The following is a 20599-nucleotide window of genomic DNA, read 5'->3' on the forward strand; positions in this document are numbered from 1 at the left end:
CAAGCACAATCTTAGGATCTAAGATGAAAATCCAAAATCACTTATATTTCTATAAACTTAACAATGAAAATTTGGACCACACAATTAAAACCATGATACCAAATGCTAAAAAAAAAAAAATGTGAAATGGGCTTCAATTGAACAAGACATTCATAGGACTACTTGCATGCTGAAAAAAATCACAAAATACCAGCGAAAGAAATAAGTGATCTTGATAAACGGAGAGACATACCATGTTCATAGACCAAAACACTCCACATAGCGAAGCTATCGATTCATACACTGGCAAACAGGTTTTATACGACGCCTGTCCGTTTTCAGCAAAATTTCCTTTAGAGATAAATCAGAATGTTCTAAAAAATTACACAGAAAGGCGAGGAAACTCGAATAGCAGAAACAAATTTTGAGAAAGAAGAATGAAATGAGATGGGACAGTTCTCCCCAATTTCAAGACTTATGACATACTTCTGGTAATCCAGGCTGAGTGACACTAGAGCAGAATAAGGCACCTAAAAATAGACCCAGGTAAGTTGCCCAACTGATTTTGACAAAGGTGCAAATTAGTTTGGACCTAATTTGCACCTTTCCAACAAATGGTGCTGGAGCCACTAGACACATCTAGGCAGAAAAATCAGCACTGATCTCAATTCCACACCTTCTCCAGCAATTAATGCCAAACGGGTCACAGACTTACACAAAAACTATCAAACTTTTAGAAAAGTCGAGGAGAAAATCTTTGGGATCTTGGTCGAGGCCAAGAGTTCTTAGACTAGACATCAAAAGTGTAAAAGGGAAAAACTGATCCATTAGATTTCCTCAAAATCCAACCCTTTGATTCTGCGAAACAGCCTTTTAGGAAGTTGAAGAGAGCAGCTACTTATGGAGAGGAAATATTTACAAATCACACATCTGACGAAGGACTAAGGGGTGGGCTCTCTGGAGACCTCCCAACACTCAACAGTCAAGAAAAACAAAATCAGCCAATTAGAAAATGAGCAAAAGAACACACACGTTGTTAAAGATACGCAGAGAGCGTATCAGCAAGGGAGAAGTTGTTGGATTCCATTAGCAATCGGGGAAATGCAAACTCAAGTCGCCATGATATTACGGCACATCTATCAGAGTAGCTAAAATGAAAAAACAGCAGCAACAGCAAATGCTGGTGAAGATGTGAAGAAATTCACACATCGCCAGCAAGAATGCTATTCAGCCATGTAAAGAAACCGTGCATCTACGCGATAATTTGGATGAGTCACCGGAGAAGTATGCTGACTGGACAAGCCAATCCCAAACATTCAGACCGTACGATTTCATTTATATAACCATCTCAAAGCAATGAAACTCTAGAAATGAAGAACAGATTAATGGTGGTCAGGGATTGATTGGGTGAGATCACTAATGGATGTGCTTAGAAATGGCAGTAGGAGGGATTCTTTGTGCATATTTAGAATTCCCAGCCCCCTCCCCCAAAATAAAGCACTCTGCGCTCTCATGATTGACAGGCCTAGGGAGAATGGCTTCCACTCCTTTAAGACCCTGTTTTCTCTTGGTTCAGCCTCATGATGGGGCTGGGGGATGGCGAGAGGGTCCCTGCTGCTCCTGGGCCACCAGCTTAGCGCTCTCGTAGGAAGATGAGCCCTGTTTCCCCAGAGCTCCCGCCAAAGTCCTGAGGTTTTGAGTTTCCTGGGCCTGACCAGGCTCACGTGCCCATCCCTGAACCAGGGTCCAGGCTGGAGAGAAGCTGCGAGCTCATTGGCTGGGCCTGGGTCACGTGCTCGCACCCAGGGGTTGGGGGTGGGGCTCCTCTGCACCTACCAGGTGACCCGGGTTGAGTGCAGGGGTGTCCCTCCTGGAATCGGGGACTGGTGGCCGAGAGTGGGATGGACGCTGCCCAGGCAAAAGCATCGTCCTGGACTCCCAGAAGGACCCTGCCCCACGGTCCCCCGTCAAGACCTGAGTTTTCATGGCACCGACACAGAGAGACACCTTGAGCCTCCTTCCTGGGTGGGGAGAGGCTGCGTGGAGCCCCTCGCCCAGATGTTCAGGCCTTGTCCAGGCGTCTGTGAGTGGCTCTGGGTGCTGGGCTTTTGGTGGACAAGGAAGTACTTAGAAAGGCCAGGCCCATGTCCCCAAACTGTGTTGCAAACACACGGGGCGCCTGGGTGACCTCAGTGCGCTTCTTACCACAAAGAACCCGGGGGAGCCATGGGCGGGTTTGGCGTTGAAGGAACAGATGACTATCGGCGAGTCCTGGGTTTTCCCTGGCTCTGTCCTTCTGTGAAGCTGGCCAAAGAGCCTCAGTGGGCGCAGGAGGGGGGCTACCCTGACCTTGGGAAGTGCTGGGGGGTGGTGTCCAGAGACCAGCTTCCGGAGACCACGGTGCTGCTCGGGAAATTGGGCAGAAATTGACGGTCACTGACCTCAGAGCAGCGTCGGATCTGAGTGAGCCGGTCGGTCCCCGGGAGCCCCAGGGGCTGGGACAGTGCAGGGCTGGGACAGCTCCATGGAGCCCCTGGGGTGGAGGAAGCCAGTCCTGCAGACAGAGACTGGAAACAGGGACCAGAAACCAAGTCGGACGGAGCCGGAGCCGGCAGGCCGCCCCACTCCTGGTACCAAATACCAACGCAGCTTAGGTCACGGGAATCGGGCACGAAGCAGTTTCTAGAGTTGACACGTGGCCAGCTGAGACCCCGAGCCCACCCCTCCCTTCCCTTTCTGTCCTGGCGGGGACAAGAGACTCCCCAGCTCTGGGCTCAGCACTCCAGCCTTCCTGCTACCCTGGGAAAGACACGGAAGAGGGACCAAGCAGGTCCCTGTGACCACAAACCACGTCACGGAGAAGCAGGGAGTGGGAGCGCTGGTGATAGTGACCACAGTGACCAGAGCCAGCCTCCCGGGTGCCTCCTCATTCCATTCCAAGATGTGTTCTGTGGGCCATCTGGATCCAGGTGACAACCCTGTGAGGCAGTGCCATCGTTAACGGCCACCAAAGTGACACAAAGAATGTGAGGCCCAGAGACTCGACCTCGTGCCACATGTGAACAAAAGTTCTCGTGACAATCGACCTGTCCCCATCTCCTCCTCCATCATCCCCTCCGGTTAATCCCCATCCTCACGCCAGTGTCCCCACCTCCCACAGGGAGTGGCCCGTGGTCTGTGGATGCCCGAGGCCGCCTCACGTCTCTGCCTCTGCCCGGCTGTTCCCTTCGGGGATGCCCTGTCCCCTGGCCACCATGCATCCTGCGGGTGTGACCTTCCTGATGCCAGCCCCCGGGACAGGATGACTCGCTGTCCTCCCCCCTCCCCCCTGGGAGCCTGTCCACGGTGCAGTGGACCCTGACTCTCCCCAGATCCGGCTGGGAGTGGGCGGCCAGGTCTCGTGCTGTCCTCAGCCGCCTCTGCTCAGGGTGTGGCCCGGAGGGGACAAGCACGAGGCACCGGTGAAGGTGGGTGGGTGCGTGGGTTTCCTGTCCCCTGCGCCCTCACGGTGGCCTGTCCCCATCTCTCGGCAGCCTGGCGTGGGGCTCCTTCACCTGCTGCATGGCGGCCTCTGTCACCACGCTCAACTCCTACACCAAGACGGTCATCGAGTTCCGGCACAAGCGCAAGGTGTTTGAGCAGGGCTACCGGGAGGAGCCCACCTTCATCGACCCCGAGGCCATCAAGTACTTCCGCGAGAGGTCGGCGCACACGGGCACCTCAGGCCACCTCGGGGAAAGGGGGGGGGAGGGCAGGCCGGGGGGGAGGGCAGCTGGGGGAGGGCAGGCGGGGGGGGCCTTCTGGATTCCACTGTGTTGAAGTCCTGAGCGGTTTAATCTCTGTGGGCCGCGGCGGAGTCACCTGGGGCTTAAGTGACCAGTCCGTGGGAAGCCGCGAGGCGGGCCAGTTGGAGCACTCGCTGCTTAATCCCAGGGCCCAACCACGATTCCTTCCCGGGCTCTGTCCTGGCCACAGGGGGATGGCCCTGAAGGTCAGGGACTGCGTCTGGTCACCAGCCTTCAGAAGCCAGACGGGGACAGAGGTGACGGTAGAGGGTGGTGAGACGGGTGGACTGGTGGGTGGGCGGCCGAGTGGTCAGTTAAGTCGGGGAGTGGACGGGGGGCGGCGGACGGGCTGGGGGTGAGCAGGTGTGAGGAGGTGTGCGGGGTGGCCGGGAGGTGAGGGGGTGGGTGGTGGACGGATGGACGGGTGGTTGGATGGGGGACGAGGAGCCAGGCCGAGGATGAGGGAGGGGTGAGGGGAGGACAGACAGGCAGACGGGGGACGTCAGGGTTTCAGAACCTGGGGCCACCCCCTCGCTCTCCTCTGCTCCCTCCTGGCCCCCGGGACAGCTGCCATGGCCACTCCTTGCCCAGTGCCACTGCACCCCTCCAGCTGCCCAGCCCCTTCCCTGGCTCACTCTGCACCCCCAGAGCACAGCCCCCGGCCTCGGCCTGGGCCACTCTTAGGGTTCTGTCTGCCCCCACCCCGTCCCCTCCATCAGAGGCCGTGACAGAGCCGCTCGACCCACGTCCTGGCACACGGCCTGTCCTGCCTGGTCCTGACGCGCTCGGCCTGGCCTGTAGGTCCAGGAGGAGCTGAGCTCCCAGTGCTGGGGACAGAGCCCAGGGCCTCCGTGAGCCGCACGCCAGCCCCATGAGTCTCGTCTTCCCCTGAGACAGCACAGCTCAGAGCCTAGTCCTGAGCCGCAGCCTGCATCCCGCCTGCCTGCGCCAGGCCCCGGGCGTCACCTGTCATCCTGTGACCTCCCCGTGCAGTGGGCACTGAGTGGGCTTATTGACAGCTGAGGAAAACTGAGGCTCAGAGAAGTGAAGACTCTTACTTCAGGTTGCACAGGGATGGGAAGGGGTTGGGGTGCCAGGTCTCTCCTCTGTCTCTCTCCAAGATCAAAGAAATTCAGAGCTGGCCGTGTCCCCAGGGCAGAGGAGCCAGAGCCAGGACCCACCCAGGTTGCCACTTTTGTGTCCACACATTGGACATCTCTGCAGGTGCTGGTGGGTGGCAGGCAGGACCCTCACCCGTGGGCTCCCGCACCCGGGATGTGCTTTTGTCCAATATGTGGGGCTCGGGAGGTGGGTGCTCCCGGAGGCTGGTGGGAACTGCTGGGTGAAGCCCCCAACCTCCCACCCCAGGGGGGAGGCAGCTCTGCACCTCCCCCCAGAGGTCCCCACTGGGACTGAGCTGCAGTTGCCCAGAGCAGGAGCCTGGCTCTGAACCCAGTCTTTACTGTCCCCTGCCCTTCCCCGTCGCCCCGTCTCTCCCCCCTGTGCTTCCTGGGACACCTCCCACGTGAGCTCCCTGTCTCCAGATCCCTACCCCGGGGTCAACTTCTAGGGCAGCTGGAGGAGAGGGGACTAAGCAGGGCCTCAGGGACCAGCCAGCCGCAGTCGAGCAGGAGGAGAGGAGAGGAGGCTGGGGCACGGGGGGCTCTGTTCCCTCTGCGAGGCTCGTGGGAGTTTCCCACGGAGGCGTGGGGGCCGCGGCAGGCCCACAGGAAGCCCTCTCTGACTGTTCTAGACCTTTCTGGGACCATGGGTTTCTTTCCCCTGCCCCAGGGGCCCCCTTCTGTCCCTGGGGTGCACCCAGCTCGTCCTGCCTCCGGGCCTTTCACCTGCTTGGCCTCTGCTTGGACGCTCCTGGGCCTCAGCTCAGCTGTCCCCGGTTCAGTGAGGCCCTGTGCTGGGGTCCCAGCAGGAAGATGCGAGGACTTCAGTCCCAGGTCAGGTTAGGCCGGCCCCCAGGCTCACCCTGGCCAAGCCACGGACCTCCCGGGGCCAGCGTCGGTGAATAAGCCCACGTCTGCAGGAGTCCCGCGGGGGCCGCGGCCTGTTGTCCCCTGGGCGGTGGGCAGCGCACCCCTTGGCTTGCCTGAGGACAGTGGCACCAGTCCTGCTGGGGGAGCACCCGGGAGCCGTGTGCACCCCAGCAGCAGGCGCTGCGGCTCTGTGGTGCCCCAGATCTGGCGGCCCCAGCGGCTCAGGCCCAGGCTGGGAGCTGCTCAGCATATGTGCAGAGGAGCCTTTGCACATTCATAACGTGAACATTATGCAGAGGTTCATCAAATTTTATTTCCCTTCCCCTCTGAGGAGAACGTTTCAGCTTAGCTGGGCTGTTCTATTTTTTCTTTCTTTATTTCTTTCTCTTTTTTTTTTTTTTGCCTCCTTCCCTGAAAAATGCTCTGCGTGCACAGGTCTCTGTGCAGTTGGCAGGGGCTACCCAGCAGGCTGAAGGGCTGCCGTGGATGGCCTCCCTGCAGCCACATCCAGGCGCAGGGGGGAGGGGATCTCCTGCTCCTTGGGGGACAGAGGTGCTGTGGAAAGAGCCGGGCTCTGGAGGCCCCTCCTGGAGCGTGTTTTCTGGTTCTCTGCCTTGGCTGTGGCTGTGTGACTTGGAGTAAGGTGCTGAGCCTCTCTGGGCCTGTTTCTTGTGGCTCATGACAGGAGATTGCAGAACTTCAGTGTCCCAGGAAGGCTCGTATTTGATACCTCTGTGACATGCAGGACAGAGTGCCTAGAACGTGTGTGTGCGAGAGACAGAGAGATAGACAGACAGACAGACAGACTGACCCTGTCCCTCTTCTACTCATGCCTGGCTGGCCTGGGTGAAGCAGGAGCTGGGCAGCCATCGGCCGGATGCAGCGGGAGCCGCAGAGGCTCTGAGGTGCTGCTAACAGCCCTGCTGCCCCGCCGACCCGCGCCTGGTGCGTCTCCAAATGCCTGAGATGGGACTTTGCTCGTTTCCATAGCACAACTGTGAGATGTTGCCATTGTCCCCATTTTACAGATGCAAAATCGAGGCCCAGAGAGGTGACATGACTTATCCAAGGTCACTCAGCTGGTAAGTAGCAGAGCTGGGGTCTGGCCCCAGGCCATGGTCATCGACCTCGCTGTGCAGCACTCGACACTGGTCACGGGCGTCTGTCCAGCACTGAGGGGACCTGGGCTCACCTGAGCGGCTGCGGCCTTACAGCCAGGGCAGAGGGGCTGGGCTGCCGTGTGCTGGGGGTGACCTCCCTGGCGCCCTCAGTCCCCACAGCAGGGGGGAACGCCTGACCCCACCCCAGCCAGGACTCTCTCGCTGTCCTCCTGGGGACAGGGGACAAGGTGGTGGCCTTTGGGGACTGATGGACAGAGGACAAGCTGCCCCTTCCCAGCCCAGCCCTTTGCCACCCAAAGCTGTTGGGTCAGGGGCCTGCGGTGGGCACTTGGGGCTTGGCAGACTCTGATGGGTCAGCGGCTTTGAAACTGCGCTGGCGTGTGGAAAAAAGGCGTGTGGGCGCGTGTGAGCTGTTTGTGTGCATGCGCGTGTGTTTGTGTGTGTGTGCAAGTGTGTGTGTGTCTGTGGGGGTGTCTGTGTATTTGTGTGTGTGTGTGTGTGCGTGTGAGCTCACGTGCACACATGGGGGACCGTGGGCATGCGCTGGCCCTGGTCTCGGCTCTGAGAAACATGTGGAATTGAACTGTCCTCCTGTCACCCTGCCTGCTGTCCCCAAGCCGCCCTCTTGGCAGGGCCTCCGGCGGGGAGCTGGGTGCGAGGTCTGCAGAGCCGGCTGCCATGGCCCGGTGTCCTCCGTGGCCCAGCGGCTCTGGGAGACGGGGCGGCACCCCTCAGGCCTGGCCTGGGAGCAGGGACCGGGGACCTGGGGGCAGCCGCGCCCTGGCCCCGCCCCCGCCCCGCCCCCTCCTGACTCCCTGTCCCTCGGGGTTTCCATCTGCCTCCTTCCTGGGGGGTCCCGGGCAGGGGCTGGTCTTTCTTGCCCCCCCCATCTCCAGTGCCCAGAGCCAGGGGACCTCAGTGACCTTGGCCCACTGCGGGCACCGCCCAAGTCCCTGCCCGCCATCTGCCCCCAGTCCACGTGGAAAACACCAAGAAACAGACCCGAGGTGGACTCCAGTCCGCGGTCACCAGCAAGGTCCAGCCTCCCGCCCCCCCCCCCCCACCTTGGGAGTCGTTCTACCTGGAAATGGGCTGATGCGCAGCGGCCAGCCTGGTGGTCAGGGTCCCCAGACAGGAGATGGGACGTCTGGCGCAGAGCCAGGGGCTCCTCCTCCCTGACCGCGGGATTTCACTCTGGACACATCAGACCCTCCCTGTGGGGCCTTGGGGTGGCGCAGACCAGTAGCCCTGCCTGAAGCCTAGTTCCTTTACTCACTCTGGTGGATTTCAAATGCTTAATTGTGGCTAAGTTTTAAAATCAGGAGATTTCATATTAAAAACTAAGGGTTTGAGCTGGGCACGGTGGCGCACGCCTGTCATCCCAGTGGCTCGGGAGGCTGAGGCAGGAGGATGGCGAGTTCAAAGCCAGCCTCAGCAACAGTGAGGCCCTAAGCAACTCCGTGAGACCCTGTCTCTAAATAGAATACAAAATAGGGCTGGGGATGGGGCCTGAGTTCAATTCTTGGTACCCCGACCCCCCACCCCCAAATTAAGGGTTTTGGCTTCTCATAAGAAAGCAGAGGATCTGGCCACGCTGGCTTCCTGCTCCTGAATGGCTGAAGTGTGAGTTTGCAGTCCCCTGTCCACAGCTCAGTGAGCACAGAGGGATTTGATGGGTGCCCTTAGGAGACGTCCTGGAGATGACTCCAAGCACCAGGGCTCAGTCCCATCCTGGTGGGAGATCGAGGCTAGAAAAGGCTTCATGCCAGAGATCCTTGAGCCACGATTTTCAAAACCCGCGAATCCGTCACCAGACAGACCCGTGGTGAGGGAAGCCGGGCACTTTAGACGAGGGGAATGACATGAGCGAAGGACAAAGGGGGCAAATAAACCAAGAGCGTTCAGGAGAGTCTCCGCGGTTGGGTGGGACTTGAGAGCCAGGTGTGGGTGGGCGGGGAGCTCAGGCCTGTTCCTTCTCTTATCCTCCCACTGCACTTGGGTGGTGGCTGCTATTTCACTATTACGGGCTGAATCTGCAGACAGGACGGAAACTGCCCGATGCCCTGTCCCTCGGTGCTGGTATTGACCAGGGCCAGCCGAGCCTTGGCCTCTGCACACGGCGCAGGGGGGACCGGGCTCCAGCAGGTGGCCCCGCCCACCCGCAGCACGTGGCCCCGCCCACCCGCCGCGCTCCCAGGCCCGTGGGGACTTTGATGGCTTGTCTCCCCGTCCTCACCTCCCACTCATCACGCCACACGCTCCAATCTGGCGTCCACCCCCTCGCGCCACCAAACGGCTCTCAGCAGTGACACGCAGCCTCCGATGGCTCTTCCCGGGCCCCACGGCCCCCTCCCGGGTCCGTGCACAAGGTCACCTCAGGGGGACAGTCCATTCCTGGCACTGACCCCCTGCCACCCGCCTCATCTCCACCTCTCAGTGGCCCGCCAGGCTGCATGTCCCCCTGGGCCACTTTCTTCACCCCCACACCCTTCTTCCCTGGGGACAGGGTGCCTTCTCCCCAGTCACCCTGGTCCCCCTTAACCCTGGTCTCACTTTGCAAAGTCTCAGGGACCCGCCGCCGACCAGCGTCGGACAGGATGAAGGAAAATTCTAGAAATAAGCAATTCTCAGGTTTCCGACGGCTGGTGGCAACCTGTTGTCCCTGTCCTGTCTGGGAGTGGCTCCGTCGTGACTCTCTGGTTGTGTCTTGTTGATACACTAAAGTTGATCCTGGGAGAAATCAGGGGGTCCTTCTAGAGGGTTCTCCCTGTCCGCGGCCCGCGGCATCCGTGGGGGGTCCTGGACTGTCTTCCCACAGGGAGGAGGGACGACGGCAGGTCACCTCTGCCTGCTCCTGCGGCCACTCTGAACCCAGCAGCTCCTGCGTGGCCCTGGGGTCTCCGCCCTTGTCCTCGCCCCCCACGTCCCTCCTGTGTTCATGGCCAGGGTCGCCCTGACCCTCCTCCTGTCTCAGTCACCCGAGTCCTTTCTCACGGCCTTGGGGACAGACACCCAGCTCCTGGTCGGACTCTCCAGCCTCGGGGTTCCCCAGACCCCGCCCCTGTACCCAGCGACCCCGGGCCTCTGCAGTCACCCAGCTCCGTCATCCTCCTGCCTCGGTGGCTCTGACCCGTCCTCTCCTGCTGGAGCTGTCCCCAGCATTTCCCCCACTGTTCTATGGTCAAGTTGAGCAGGGTCACCACCCTGCTGTCCCCCGCCTCCCTCGGTGACTGCCCACCCCACTGCTTCCTGGTGTCCAGTCTGGGCTGGGGAGGGGGCTTCACGGTGTTGGTGGTGCCCTGGCGTCTGGGGGAGCCCTTTCAGGTTGTCAGAGGGGCTGGGGCTGGAGGGTGGGTATCACCGTCCTGTGGGTGCGTGTCTCCAGGTCCCCATGTCCCGGCCACCATCATCAGGGCGTTTGCGTTTATGGGTCTCCCCCCCCCCTGGTGCTGGGGCTTGAGCCCAGGGGAGCTTAACCACCGAGCCCCACCCCCAGCCCTTTTTTATATTTTATTTAGAGACAGGGTCTCGCTGAGTTGCTGAGGCTGTCTGTGAACCTGCGATCCTCCTGCCTCAGCCTCCCAAGTGGCTGGGATCCCAGGTGTGGGCCACTGCACTGGGCACAGATCTCTTCAAGCCCAGTAGTGCTGGGGGGGACAGACTGTAGACCGCCACAGGCTCCCAGGAGGTTCAGATGGGTCCGCTGCCCGGCAGTGGTGGGGACACACAGGGACAAGGCGCTGTGGGCCTCCCCACTGGGGCAGCAGAGGTAAAGCCTCGGGGTCCCCTGTGGGGTCCTGGGCGGCCTGCCACCCCAGGCCCTGGGTGAGGGGCAGTTCTGTGGAGCTCCCAGGAAGCCAGGACTCTGGCTGGGGTCCCCACGGAGGCCCCCGCTCCATGTCCCCATACGCTGGGCCTCAGCCCTGTTCCAGGCTGCTGTGGGTGACAGGGGACAGCTATGGCACCTCTGCTGTGGTTCTGAGAGCCAGGGATGAGCCACCCTCAGCCCCACCGGGACCTCACGACACGGGCGTGTCCAGTGCGGGCCGACTGGGAACTACCGGGAAGTCCACAGCACCAAGCCACACACTCCAAGACCCGTAGACCCGAGTTCAAATCCCGGCCCGGCCACTAGCCAGCTGCAGGGAGAGAGCCAGCCCCGGCCACCTCCCCGCCCCGTGCCCAGGGACATCAAGGGGACAGCTGCAGGCCACCCAGGGAGGGAGTCCAGGAACACTGGTCATCAGGGCTCCTTTCTGTGTCAGAGAGCCGGGTGTCGCCAGCGCACCACTAAACCCCAGTGAGCCACAAACCCGAGCCTCAGTCTCCACATCTGTAAACGGGACGCGCCGTTGGCGTCCCAGCAGGTACCGCCAGTGTCACCTTCTCCTGGGCTCCTTCGCCTCCTGGCACCACCCTTGGCTTTTGCTCTAATCTTGTGCCCCGTTTGGGGGAGACTCCGTCTTCGGATCTTTACTTGAGGCACTTTGTGCCGAGCGTCATGTCAGACCCTAGAGACGGACAAACTCCATCTTTCTCCCCGATTTGAAAAGGTGTCGGGAAGGACCCAGCTTAAAAGTCCTTTAGCAGGTAACGCGTGGAGCCCTTCATCTGTCCCCCGGGTCTCGGTCCTCTGCACAACCAGCTGGTGGCACTGGTGGTCATGACGTGATGTCCAGCGCTCAGGGAGCGCATCAGAAAACCGAGATTCAAGCCAGGTGCCTGGTGCAGCTCTCAGGAGGCTGAGGCAGGAGGACCACAAGTTGGAGGCCAGCCTCAGCAAGTTAGTGAGGGTGAAAACAAATGTCTGAATTCTCCTCAGTAACTTAGCAAGACTGCCTCAAAATAAAAAACTAAAAAGGACTGGGGATGTGGCTCAGAGGTCAAGTGGCCCTGGGCTAAACCAGCAGTACCAAAAAGAGAGGAAGAAGAGAAAACAGATTCGGAGTGGCCAGGTGACCCATAGTGACGCTGGCAGTGGCTGACAGAGCTGAACTCAGTCACAGCTCTCCATTCCTCAGGGCCCAGGGTCTCCCGGTGGCCAAAGCCTCCCCTTGGCCCCCGTGGATTCCCATAGGAAACCCTGCCGTTGGACACTCCGCCCGTGGACGCCCCTGCCCAGTACCGGATGGCTACCAAGCCCCGCAGACGCGGGACCTGGGTTTTCGCGGTGGGAGTGAAGCAGGGAGGCCTGGGTCTGTGCGAGGCCTTGAGTACCCTGGCCGCCAGCCATGCAGGGCGCGTGGCCGTGACCCTGCGCGCGTCATGCCGGTGCCAAGGGTGAAACCAGCCCCTTCTCCAGACCAGGGGCTGGATACCACTGAACTTGGGGCTTCTCGGCAGCCAGATGGGGACGTCCAGGGAGGGAAGGGACCTCCTGAGCATCCGCCCCTGGGCTCTGGGTCCCTCCTCCTGGGCCGAGGCTCCAGGCGGAACCCAGGGGGAGGCCCACATGGAGACCTGGAGCGCTCAGGTTGAGACCGAGAAGCGGAGGCTGGGAAAGCGCTGTCCACGGCCAGGGGCGCCAGACATGGCCCTCAGGTGGCCCCCAGTGAGGGTGCAGCTGTCCCCTGGTCCAGCCTCCCGCCCAGTGTCTGACCCAGCTGCAGCTTCACGATGGGCAGCTCTGGTGGCAACGGGGATGCAGCACCTGGACACACACACACACACACACACACACACACACACACACACACCCCATGCCAGTGGGATTTTGAATCGTCAATTACTTTTTCATTTGCCGCTTTGGGGAGAAGAGACGAGGGGGACCTATCGTGCAGATCCCCAAGTTGGTGGGCGTCTCAGGGTAAACAGAACACAGGGCGCACGGCAGAGTGTCGAGTTTGAGGTTCAGAGGGTGAAAACAAATGTATGCATTCTCCAAAGACAAGCGCCACAGTGTCCCAGGGCCACAGCGCCCGGCCCCACCCGCCAGAGCATGACGGGAGGAGGACTCTGCTCTCCCTGGGCTGCAGGAGCGCTTTGCCCCAAGCTTGCAATACCCGGAAATAACAAGCACGCTCCCACTCCAAGAAAAAGAAATGAAATAGAAAATAGAGGACAACCACTTTCCGCCGAACTGAAATTGTTTTCCTACGGCATCAACAAAGGCGTTCTGCCATCTGGGACCACGGGGGCCACAGAGCAGGAACCGTGTTCCTACTGTCCTCAGGAAAGTCAGGCCCTGACCCCGGGAGTAGGCAGAGTGGACGGCTGGTGTGCTGTGATTCGGAGTCCACCATGCTCTACCTCGTGTGCAGGCCGCCTCCCGGCCAGGGCAGAGGCTGTAGAGCAGGCCTGTCCCTCCCCACAGAGCAGGTCCTGGAGAAGGAGCCAGGGGAGCCGAGGGTCTCAGAGGACCACATGCCCAGGGTGTGTGCGCTTCCCTCCTGCTTCGGGCACTTCCGCATTCCTGGCTCCTCCAGCAGGAGGTGAAGGGGAGACTGGAGACAGAGCCGGGCTCTGCTGTGGAAAGGGAGGTGACTTCCAGGCAGGAGAGAGAAGGGAGCGGTGGAGAGAAGGGGAGGTGAGAAGCGAGGGGCCGGGGTGCGCCGAGAGGCGGGAGGCGAGAGTCCTCTGGGCAGCTGCAAGGTCAAAGGCAAAGGTGGGCAGGGAAGAGGGGCAGGGGCGCTGCTGGGAGACCCCGACGTTCCTGGGGGAGGCGCGGAGGTGACTGGGGTCGTTCCTCCGCTGGACCCCGAGGAGGGGGCATCTATTGGGGTGAAGGAGGAGTGACGAGGTGGCCACGCCCACTGCCCGCGGGGGCGCAGGTGACTCCCGGGCTCCCAGGCTGCCCGTCAGCCGCAGCTCCTGCTGCCCCTGCGCTGCGCTCCTGCGGAGGCCGTGAGCCTCAGTAGCCTTGACGCCCGGAGGAGACCCCGGGGGCAGCCTGGGCGGCAGGGGCGGCTCGGGGTCGAGGGTCCCCCCAGCGAGCGCAGGGCCTGGGCTCCACCCGCAGCCTGCGGGGAGAGAGGAAGAGGAAGGAGGGAGAGTGGGGACAGAGAGTGGAACTTGCTCTGGGAAGGGTTTTCACTTAGTTGATATTACACAGCGGTACAGAGCCACTGTCCCCTGCTGTGGTGTGGCCCTCGGTGCAGAGTTTTGACAGCAAACAGCAGGTCTCCTGTCACATGCTGCTGTTTGTCATGTGCCTATGGTGGCGCACACGGTTATTGGGGTGCAGTTGGGACCTTCCATCTGTAAGAGCGGTGGGGACCCCCGTCCTGCCTCCAGCCCCTCCAGGTGCCTCAATGAAATGCCAGCGGGGACACCGCTGCAGGGGGCCGAGGGCGGCGGTGGGAAAGTGCTTCCAGAATGTTCTCCAAAAGGGGGCCTGTGGCCTCGCCCCTGCTCCCGCTGACCCAGCCTCTTACTCCCTCCTCCTCTTTCCAGGATGGAGAAGGGGGACGTGAGCGAGGAGGAGGACTTCCGCTTGGACTGTCACCACGAGAGGTACCCCGCCCGTAAGTACCTCCTGCACAGGCACCTGCCGCCCGAGGACCAGGAGCCCTGGAACCAGCCCAGCCGGCTGCCCTAGGGCCTGCTGCTCCCGGGGCCTGGTACAGAGGGGGACACTGCGGCTGGCGTCCAGGGTGACAGGCCCATGGGGACAGTGCACCTGGCGTCCAGGGTGGCAGACCCATGGGGACACTGCGGCTGGCGTCCAGGGTGACAGGCCCATGGGGACAGTGCACCTGGCATCCAGGGTGGCAGACCCATGGGGACACTGCGGCCGGCGTCCAGGGTGGCAGGCCATTTCTGCACAGTGCCTGTGTCCCTGCCCCCCAGTGGAGTTGGCATGCTAAGAAAGGAGGCGGGGAGCCGAGTGCCACCAGGGCAGGTGGCACGTCACAGCTCTCCCAGGCCTGGTGTGGCCGTGGGGTGGGGTGCGCAGTCCTGGGGAGCACGGCCAGGTCAGGGAGGTGACGTGGACGGGTCTGCCTGCATCGGGATGCTCTTAAAGGTCACAGTGCATGGGCTTCGTGTGCTTCCCTGTGGGGGGACCCCAGAAGAAGAATTGGGGCATCTGTTAGGAAAACCAGTGCCACTCAGCAGATACGGACTGTAAGACCAGAGAGGTGGGGTGATTCGCTCGAGGCCACACAGCTCGGCTAGTCAGTGCCCTGCCCATAGCCTCGGATCTCTGAGGGTGCCCCCGTGAGTCCCATCTGTACAGGTCCCTGACTTGGGGGCTCCCCACCTCACACACTGCAGGCTGGACGTGCCCCTCCCTCACCACTGGGTGGGCCCCGAGGCCTGGGGTGTCTGCAGGAGGAGGAGTCTGGCCCTCCGCCTGAGCAGCCCTCCTGTCCCTAGCCTCCCCGGGCCACGTCCCGTGCTGCCCGGGCTCCTGGTATGTGTCACCTGCCCCTGACGTCTTCTCCCCTGCTTCTGGGGATCCAAGAAAGCCAGGGTTGACCCGGGGTGGCCCGAGTCCAGGGGGGTCCTGGAGAGACGGGCAGCTCCCACGCTCTGCACCTGGCCACCACCCGCTGCCTGAGCGGCCGGAAGGAGGAGTCGACGGGGGACGCACTGGCCCCAGGAAGTGGCCGAAACAGGCCTGGGGCCAGGGGTGGCCCTGACTGGACACGGGGCCTCCCTCCCAGCGTCGGGCCGGGCGTCTGAGCCGGGCTGGGGGCTTCGTGGGAGAAGGGGCCAGAGGGAGCCAGGGGATGGAGTGGCCCTTCTCCTGGGGAGACGGAGAGGAGCGTCCACTGGGGAGAGGGCCAGGCCGAGGACCCTGGCCGGGCATTTTGCTGTTGCCGTCGTTCCTGGGGGACCTGGCGGTGGCCGTGGAGAGGGAAGGGGTGACCGAGGAGCGCTTTGCTGGGAGTTTCCGACGGTGTTGGCCTGGGCTCCCGCAGGCCCCAGAGCAGAGGCCCCACCTGGGAGGCCGCGGAGGGCGCGGGGCACAGGGCGCGGGGCACAGGCGTGGAGCCACCCCAGCTGTGGCAGGGGCTCCTTGGGGTCACTAAGGGGCCACTGGGTCGGCCAGGCGTGTGACCGCTGACGCTCCTGGCTCAGGGCTGGCCGGCTCAGCCCGAGGCCCGCAGGGGCAGGGGAGCCTGAGCCCAGGGCCTGCCCGGGACTCCCCAGGGTGGTCAGGGCGTTGGTGACCCGCGGAGCCCGGGAGAGCGGGGCCTCGGGCGGTGGGTGTGCAGCGTGGGCCACGGGGCGGCGTCCAGCCTGGGGGTCCCGTCCCCCAGGAGCCAGAGGCACCGGGGGAGGCAGAGGGCCATCGGCTGCCCCAGGAGGTCCCAAGCCTGGCTTCTGAGGTGCCCCGTGTGCCTCCGTCCGGTGGCCTCGCCCAGGGAGGGCTGCGGGCCCCATGTCACACGGCAGGGGACAGACCCGTCACCCTAACAGGGCTGCCTGGCGGGGTCATCCGTTTATCAGAGAGGCGTCTCTGGGTCCTGGGGACACGGAGGCAGGACAGGCCCCTGGACGCCGGTGAGGCCCCAGGTCTGCAGTGGGCAGAGAGCCCCCGCCACGGCTGCGCGGCCATCGCTGCCGTGAAGTCATCGTGGAGGGCGGCGCCCACGCAGCTCGGGGCGAGGCTGGGGACAGCCGTGGGCGGCAGTGAGGACCCTTACTGGGGGCTGGTCCATGGCTTAGTGCTGACCCCTGGGCTTGATGGTGAAGCTGCTCAGAGCCACGTCCCTAAACACGCCTCGTCACCTCCGCCCGCTCCTCTGACCGCAGGTCCAGCCCAGGTCCTCGTCTGGAGGTGGAGGACCCAGCACCAAGAGGCCAGGCGGCACTGCTGGGCTCTCTGGGTGTCTAGATCTTCCAGCCGTCCTTGGCCCGAGGCTGCCCCTGCTCACAGCCCCGACCTCACCTCCTCCCAGCTCCTCTGTGTCCTGCTGCTCAGCCAAAAGCCGGAGCATGCACTCCCTGTCCTCTGCCCTGGATGCTCTCCCTCTAACCCTTGGCATGGCTCACGCTGTCTCATCTTTAGCATCAGCCGAAAGGCCACTTCCTGTGGAAGGCACCATCCCTGACATAAACGGTTACATAAGCTTTGGGTTATCCTCTCTGTCCCCAAATTCCTTCCCATCTTCCCCGCTTGGGTTTCTGTGATATGGATTCTGGATTCTGCCACCTTTTTAATTTTTTTTTTTTTTTTATTCCTGGGGAAAGATTTTTGCCTTTGAAACCCGCCTTTGGGGCTTCCCAGTGCCATCAGCTAGCTCACCAGCACATCAGACGTGACATTTGATGAGGAGACACTGCCGTCCGGGCCAGGTGTCTGCGTCTTCCGTTCCGGGGTGGCTGGGTTTTGCAGCTGATTGTGGCTGTCAAGTTCAATGCCAGAGACGAGCCTCTGATTTCTCCAGGTGTGTCTGGGAGGCCCGGCTCAGCGAGAGGCTGTCACTCGGCGGGCACAGAGGTGGCTTCTGGGAGCTCCGTCTAGACGGGTCTCAGCCACAGCGGCCCTCAAAATAGCAGAGGGAATTTCCAGGAGGACGTCTTTCCTGGTCCCCGAGCAACTTGGCATTTTTATTAGATCAAAAGCAAATCCAGCCGAGCCCCTCGTGCGGCCTCCTTTATGAAAACGGAAGCAGACGGTGCTTCTGAGATAAATATCGAGGCCACCGTGCTGGCAGCTCGGGTGGGCGCACAACCGGAAGACGTCGCAGACCCCAGCGCTGGGGCCAAGAGACTCCAGCCACCATTAGCATCGGAGTCCCACGGGGCGGGGGGGGGGGGGGGGGACTCGTTAGAGGGCTTGACGGACAGCCGGCCCCACCCTGGGAGGTCCCCGGTCAGCTCTGGGCCGGGACCTGGGGTCTGCGTGGCACCAAGGACGCCGAGGCCCCTGGTCCATGCGCTCGGCCCTGCGCCAGCCGCGGTCCCTCTGCAGCCAGGAGGTCTGGGCGCTGCGTTTCCGTCTTACAGTGAAGGCTCTTGGTTCCCAGAAGCAGAGCCGCTGGCCCTGGGTCACCAGCCCATGGGCCCCTGCCTCCCTCACCCGGCATTGCTGGGCTCCCCGCACCTCCTGAGACCCCCGCAGGCTGCCAGGAGTCCACCTGGCACCCCGCTCCCTGTGCCCGGGTGGCCCGGCCTCGCTCACCAGGCAGAAAACAGAACCTACTAGTGGGTCAGGGGCTGCGGCAGGGGCTTGCTTGGCAAGTCCAGCTCAGAAGCCCGGGAATGGCCGCCCGCCCCCTCCAGCCCCTGAAGGGGGGGGGGTGTCCTTCTCCACGCGTCCTGGTCCCTGGCCCTTGTGTCTGTGAATGTCATCGTGAATCCGAGCCCCACCTTCGGGGGAGTCTGCCTGGACTCAGAGCCCCACGGTGAGACCTTGGGCTGGTGACGGGACCTCTCTGGGCCTCGGTTTTCTCATCTGTAAAATGGGGCCTCCGCCGACCTGGGTTTCGCAAGATCCGAGGAGCTGTCGCCCAGGGGCACGTCGACGGGCTCCCGGCCTTGGTAGGAGCTGCAGGTGTGTGCCCGTCCCCCTCATGCCACCTGAGCACCCAGAGGGCAGACGGTGTGTCACTTGGCTCTGAGACCCAGTGCCCAACACCGAGGAAGGCCAGTCATCAGTGACTCTCAGGGGAGGGGGCAGGAACACTCCACCCAATCCCAAATTTGAAAAAGAGACAAAGGGCCCAGAAACAAGGGGTCCCCAGGAGACAGACGAGGGGGAGGGGTGGTGACCTGCCCCAGGTAGACCAGAAGGCCCGACCTGCCCTTCCCCCGTGGGTGCTCACAGACCGCGTCCACCCTGTGCAGGGCTGGGCAGTCGCCGGTCCATGCCAGAGGGGCTCGCGGCCAGCTGGAGAGGGCCGTGTCTGGGAATCGGGTTGGAAGGAAAGAGAGTCCACCCCCTGGGGACACTGCTGCCCTCTGGACTCTGCTGAGCCTGGGTGGGGCGGCCCCAGGGACTTCAGAACTCGGAGCCTCCACCAGCCTTGGGAGGAGGCTGGGACTTGGAGACCCTCTTCTTGTCTAGGAGCCTGTTTCCCCTTCTGTGTCCAGAGGCCAGGGCCCAGCCCGATCCCAGGACGGACGGGCACGGGGGCGTTTTCCTGTCCATCAGTATCTGAGGTCGTGTGGGGAGGGGCTCCCCGTGGGAGGCCGGCTGGGCCTTTGTACCTCACATGCATTGGCAGGCTCAGAGAGGTGGAGCTGCTTGTCAAAAGCCACACAGCTTAAAAAATTCACATCACTTGTCAGTGGTGGAGCGGGGACTGTTGAACCCCCTGAGTTACCCCGCAGGAGGGAGGATCCCATCACCCCAGAGACCCCACGAGCTCAGCCTCCCGCGCCCCTCCTCCCCCACCTCAGCCCAGGTGTGCTCTGGGCCAGGCCAGGGGCTGGGGCCAGGGGGCTGCAGGGAGAGGCCGACCCTGTCCCTGCCCACAGACATCCTGGGTGACAGAGAGAGCCACACGAAACTGGCTCTTACAACACAAAGTGACAAGCACTGGGATCGAGGACACGGGACAGTCTAAGGGACAAACCAGAGGTCACGAAGTGGCCTCAGTGGGCCGAGTGCGCCTGAGGGGTGTGGCGCTCTCGGTGGCCCGAATGTTTAAAAGTCCCAATTGCTGTCATTTAAAGGCCAGGGGCTCTTATTTTGAAATCCACATTTTCAGTGTCTCTGACTTTTTGGAAGAGCTGTCCCCTGCCTGTGGTGACACTGGCTAGGGAAGAGCAGGCCGCCTCGGCCCTGTCACCGTGGTTCACTGTGGCCCAGAGGCTGTTTTGAGTCGGGATCCCCAGTCCCCAGCGCAGGCTCCAAACCAAAAGGGGGGAGAAGGGCAGTGGGCGGGTCCTGGCGCCCTGTGGGCGGGTCCTGGAGCCCTGTGGGCGGGTCCTGGTGCCCTGTGGGCGGGTCCTGGCGCCCTGTGGGCGGGTCCTGGCGCCCTGTGGGCGGGTCCTGGAGCCCTGTGGGCGGGTCCTGGAGTCCTGTGGGCGGGGTCCTGGCGCCCTGTGGGCGGGTCCTGGCGCCCTGTGGGCGGGTCCTGGCGCCCTGTGGGCGGGTCCTGGTGCCCTGTGGGCGGGTCCTGGAGCTCTGTGTGTGGGGTCCTGGAGCCCTGTGGGCGGGTCCTGGAGTCCTGTGGGCGGGTCCTGGAGCCCTGTGGGCAGGGTCCTGGTGCCCTGTGGGCGGGTCCTGGAGCCCTATGGGCGGGGTCCTGGTGCCCTGTGGGCGGGTCCTGGAGCCCTGTGGGCGGGTCCTGGAGCCCTGTGGGCGGGTCCTGGTGCCCTGTGGGTGGGGTCCTGGAGCCCTGTGGGCGGGGTCCTGGAGCCCTGTGGGCGGGGTCCTGGAGCCCTGTGGGCGGGTCCTGGTGCCCTGTGGGCGGGTCCTGGTGCCCTGTGGGCGGGTCCTGGAGCCCTGTGGGCGGGGTCCTGGAGCCCTGTGGGTGGGGTCCTGGAGCCCTGTGGACGGGTCCTGGAGCCCTGTGGGCGGGTCCTGGTGCCCTGTGGGTGGGGTCCTGGTGCCCTGTGGGTGGGGTCCTGGAGCCCTGTGGGCGGGTCCTGGAGCCCTGTGGGTGGGGTCCTGGTGCCCTGTGGGCGGGTCCTGGTGCCCTGTGGGTGGGGTCCTGGTGCCCTGTGGGCGGGTCCTGGTGCCCTGTGGGTGGGGTCCTGGTGCCCTGTGGGCGGGTCCTGGTGCCCTGTGGGGGACACGCTCTGTCAATGGCTCTGGGCCCTGAGCCTCTTCCTGGAGGCCAGAGAAGAGGAAGGGAGCCCTGGTGCTCAGTGACCTGGTCTC

At 62.6% G+C, this 20599-nt stretch overlaps 1 protein-coding gene across 4 annotated transcripts in view; it reads left to right on the forward strand.

The window, feature by feature from the left end:
* Positions 1–20599, forward strand: part of Gsg1l (GSG1 like) — a 167688-nt gene that overhangs the window by 145068 nt on the left and 2021 nt on the right. For 2 of the 4 annotated variants that reach the window (XM_078024167.1, XM_078024165.1), the window contains 3 exons: positions 3513–3680; positions 6784–6837; positions 14269–14339. In XM_078024167.1, coding sequence (XP_077880293.1) covers positions 3513–3680; positions 6784–6837; positions 14269–14339 — 293 coding nt within the window. The remainder of the gene's footprint in view (positions 1–3512; positions 3681–6783; positions 6838–14268; positions 14340–20599) is intronic. The other 2 variants (XM_078024168.1, XM_078024166.1) reach the window with 1 other exon arrangement.

Source organism: Ictidomys tridecemlineatus, chromosome 10 (assembly GCF_052094955.1).
Source record: "Ictidomys tridecemlineatus isolate mIctTri1 chromosome 10, mIctTri1.hap1, whole genome shotgun sequence".
In the NCBI taxonomy this organism is placed as follows: Eukaryota; Metazoa; Chordata; class Mammalia; order Rodentia; family Sciuridae; genus Ictidomys; species Ictidomys tridecemlineatus.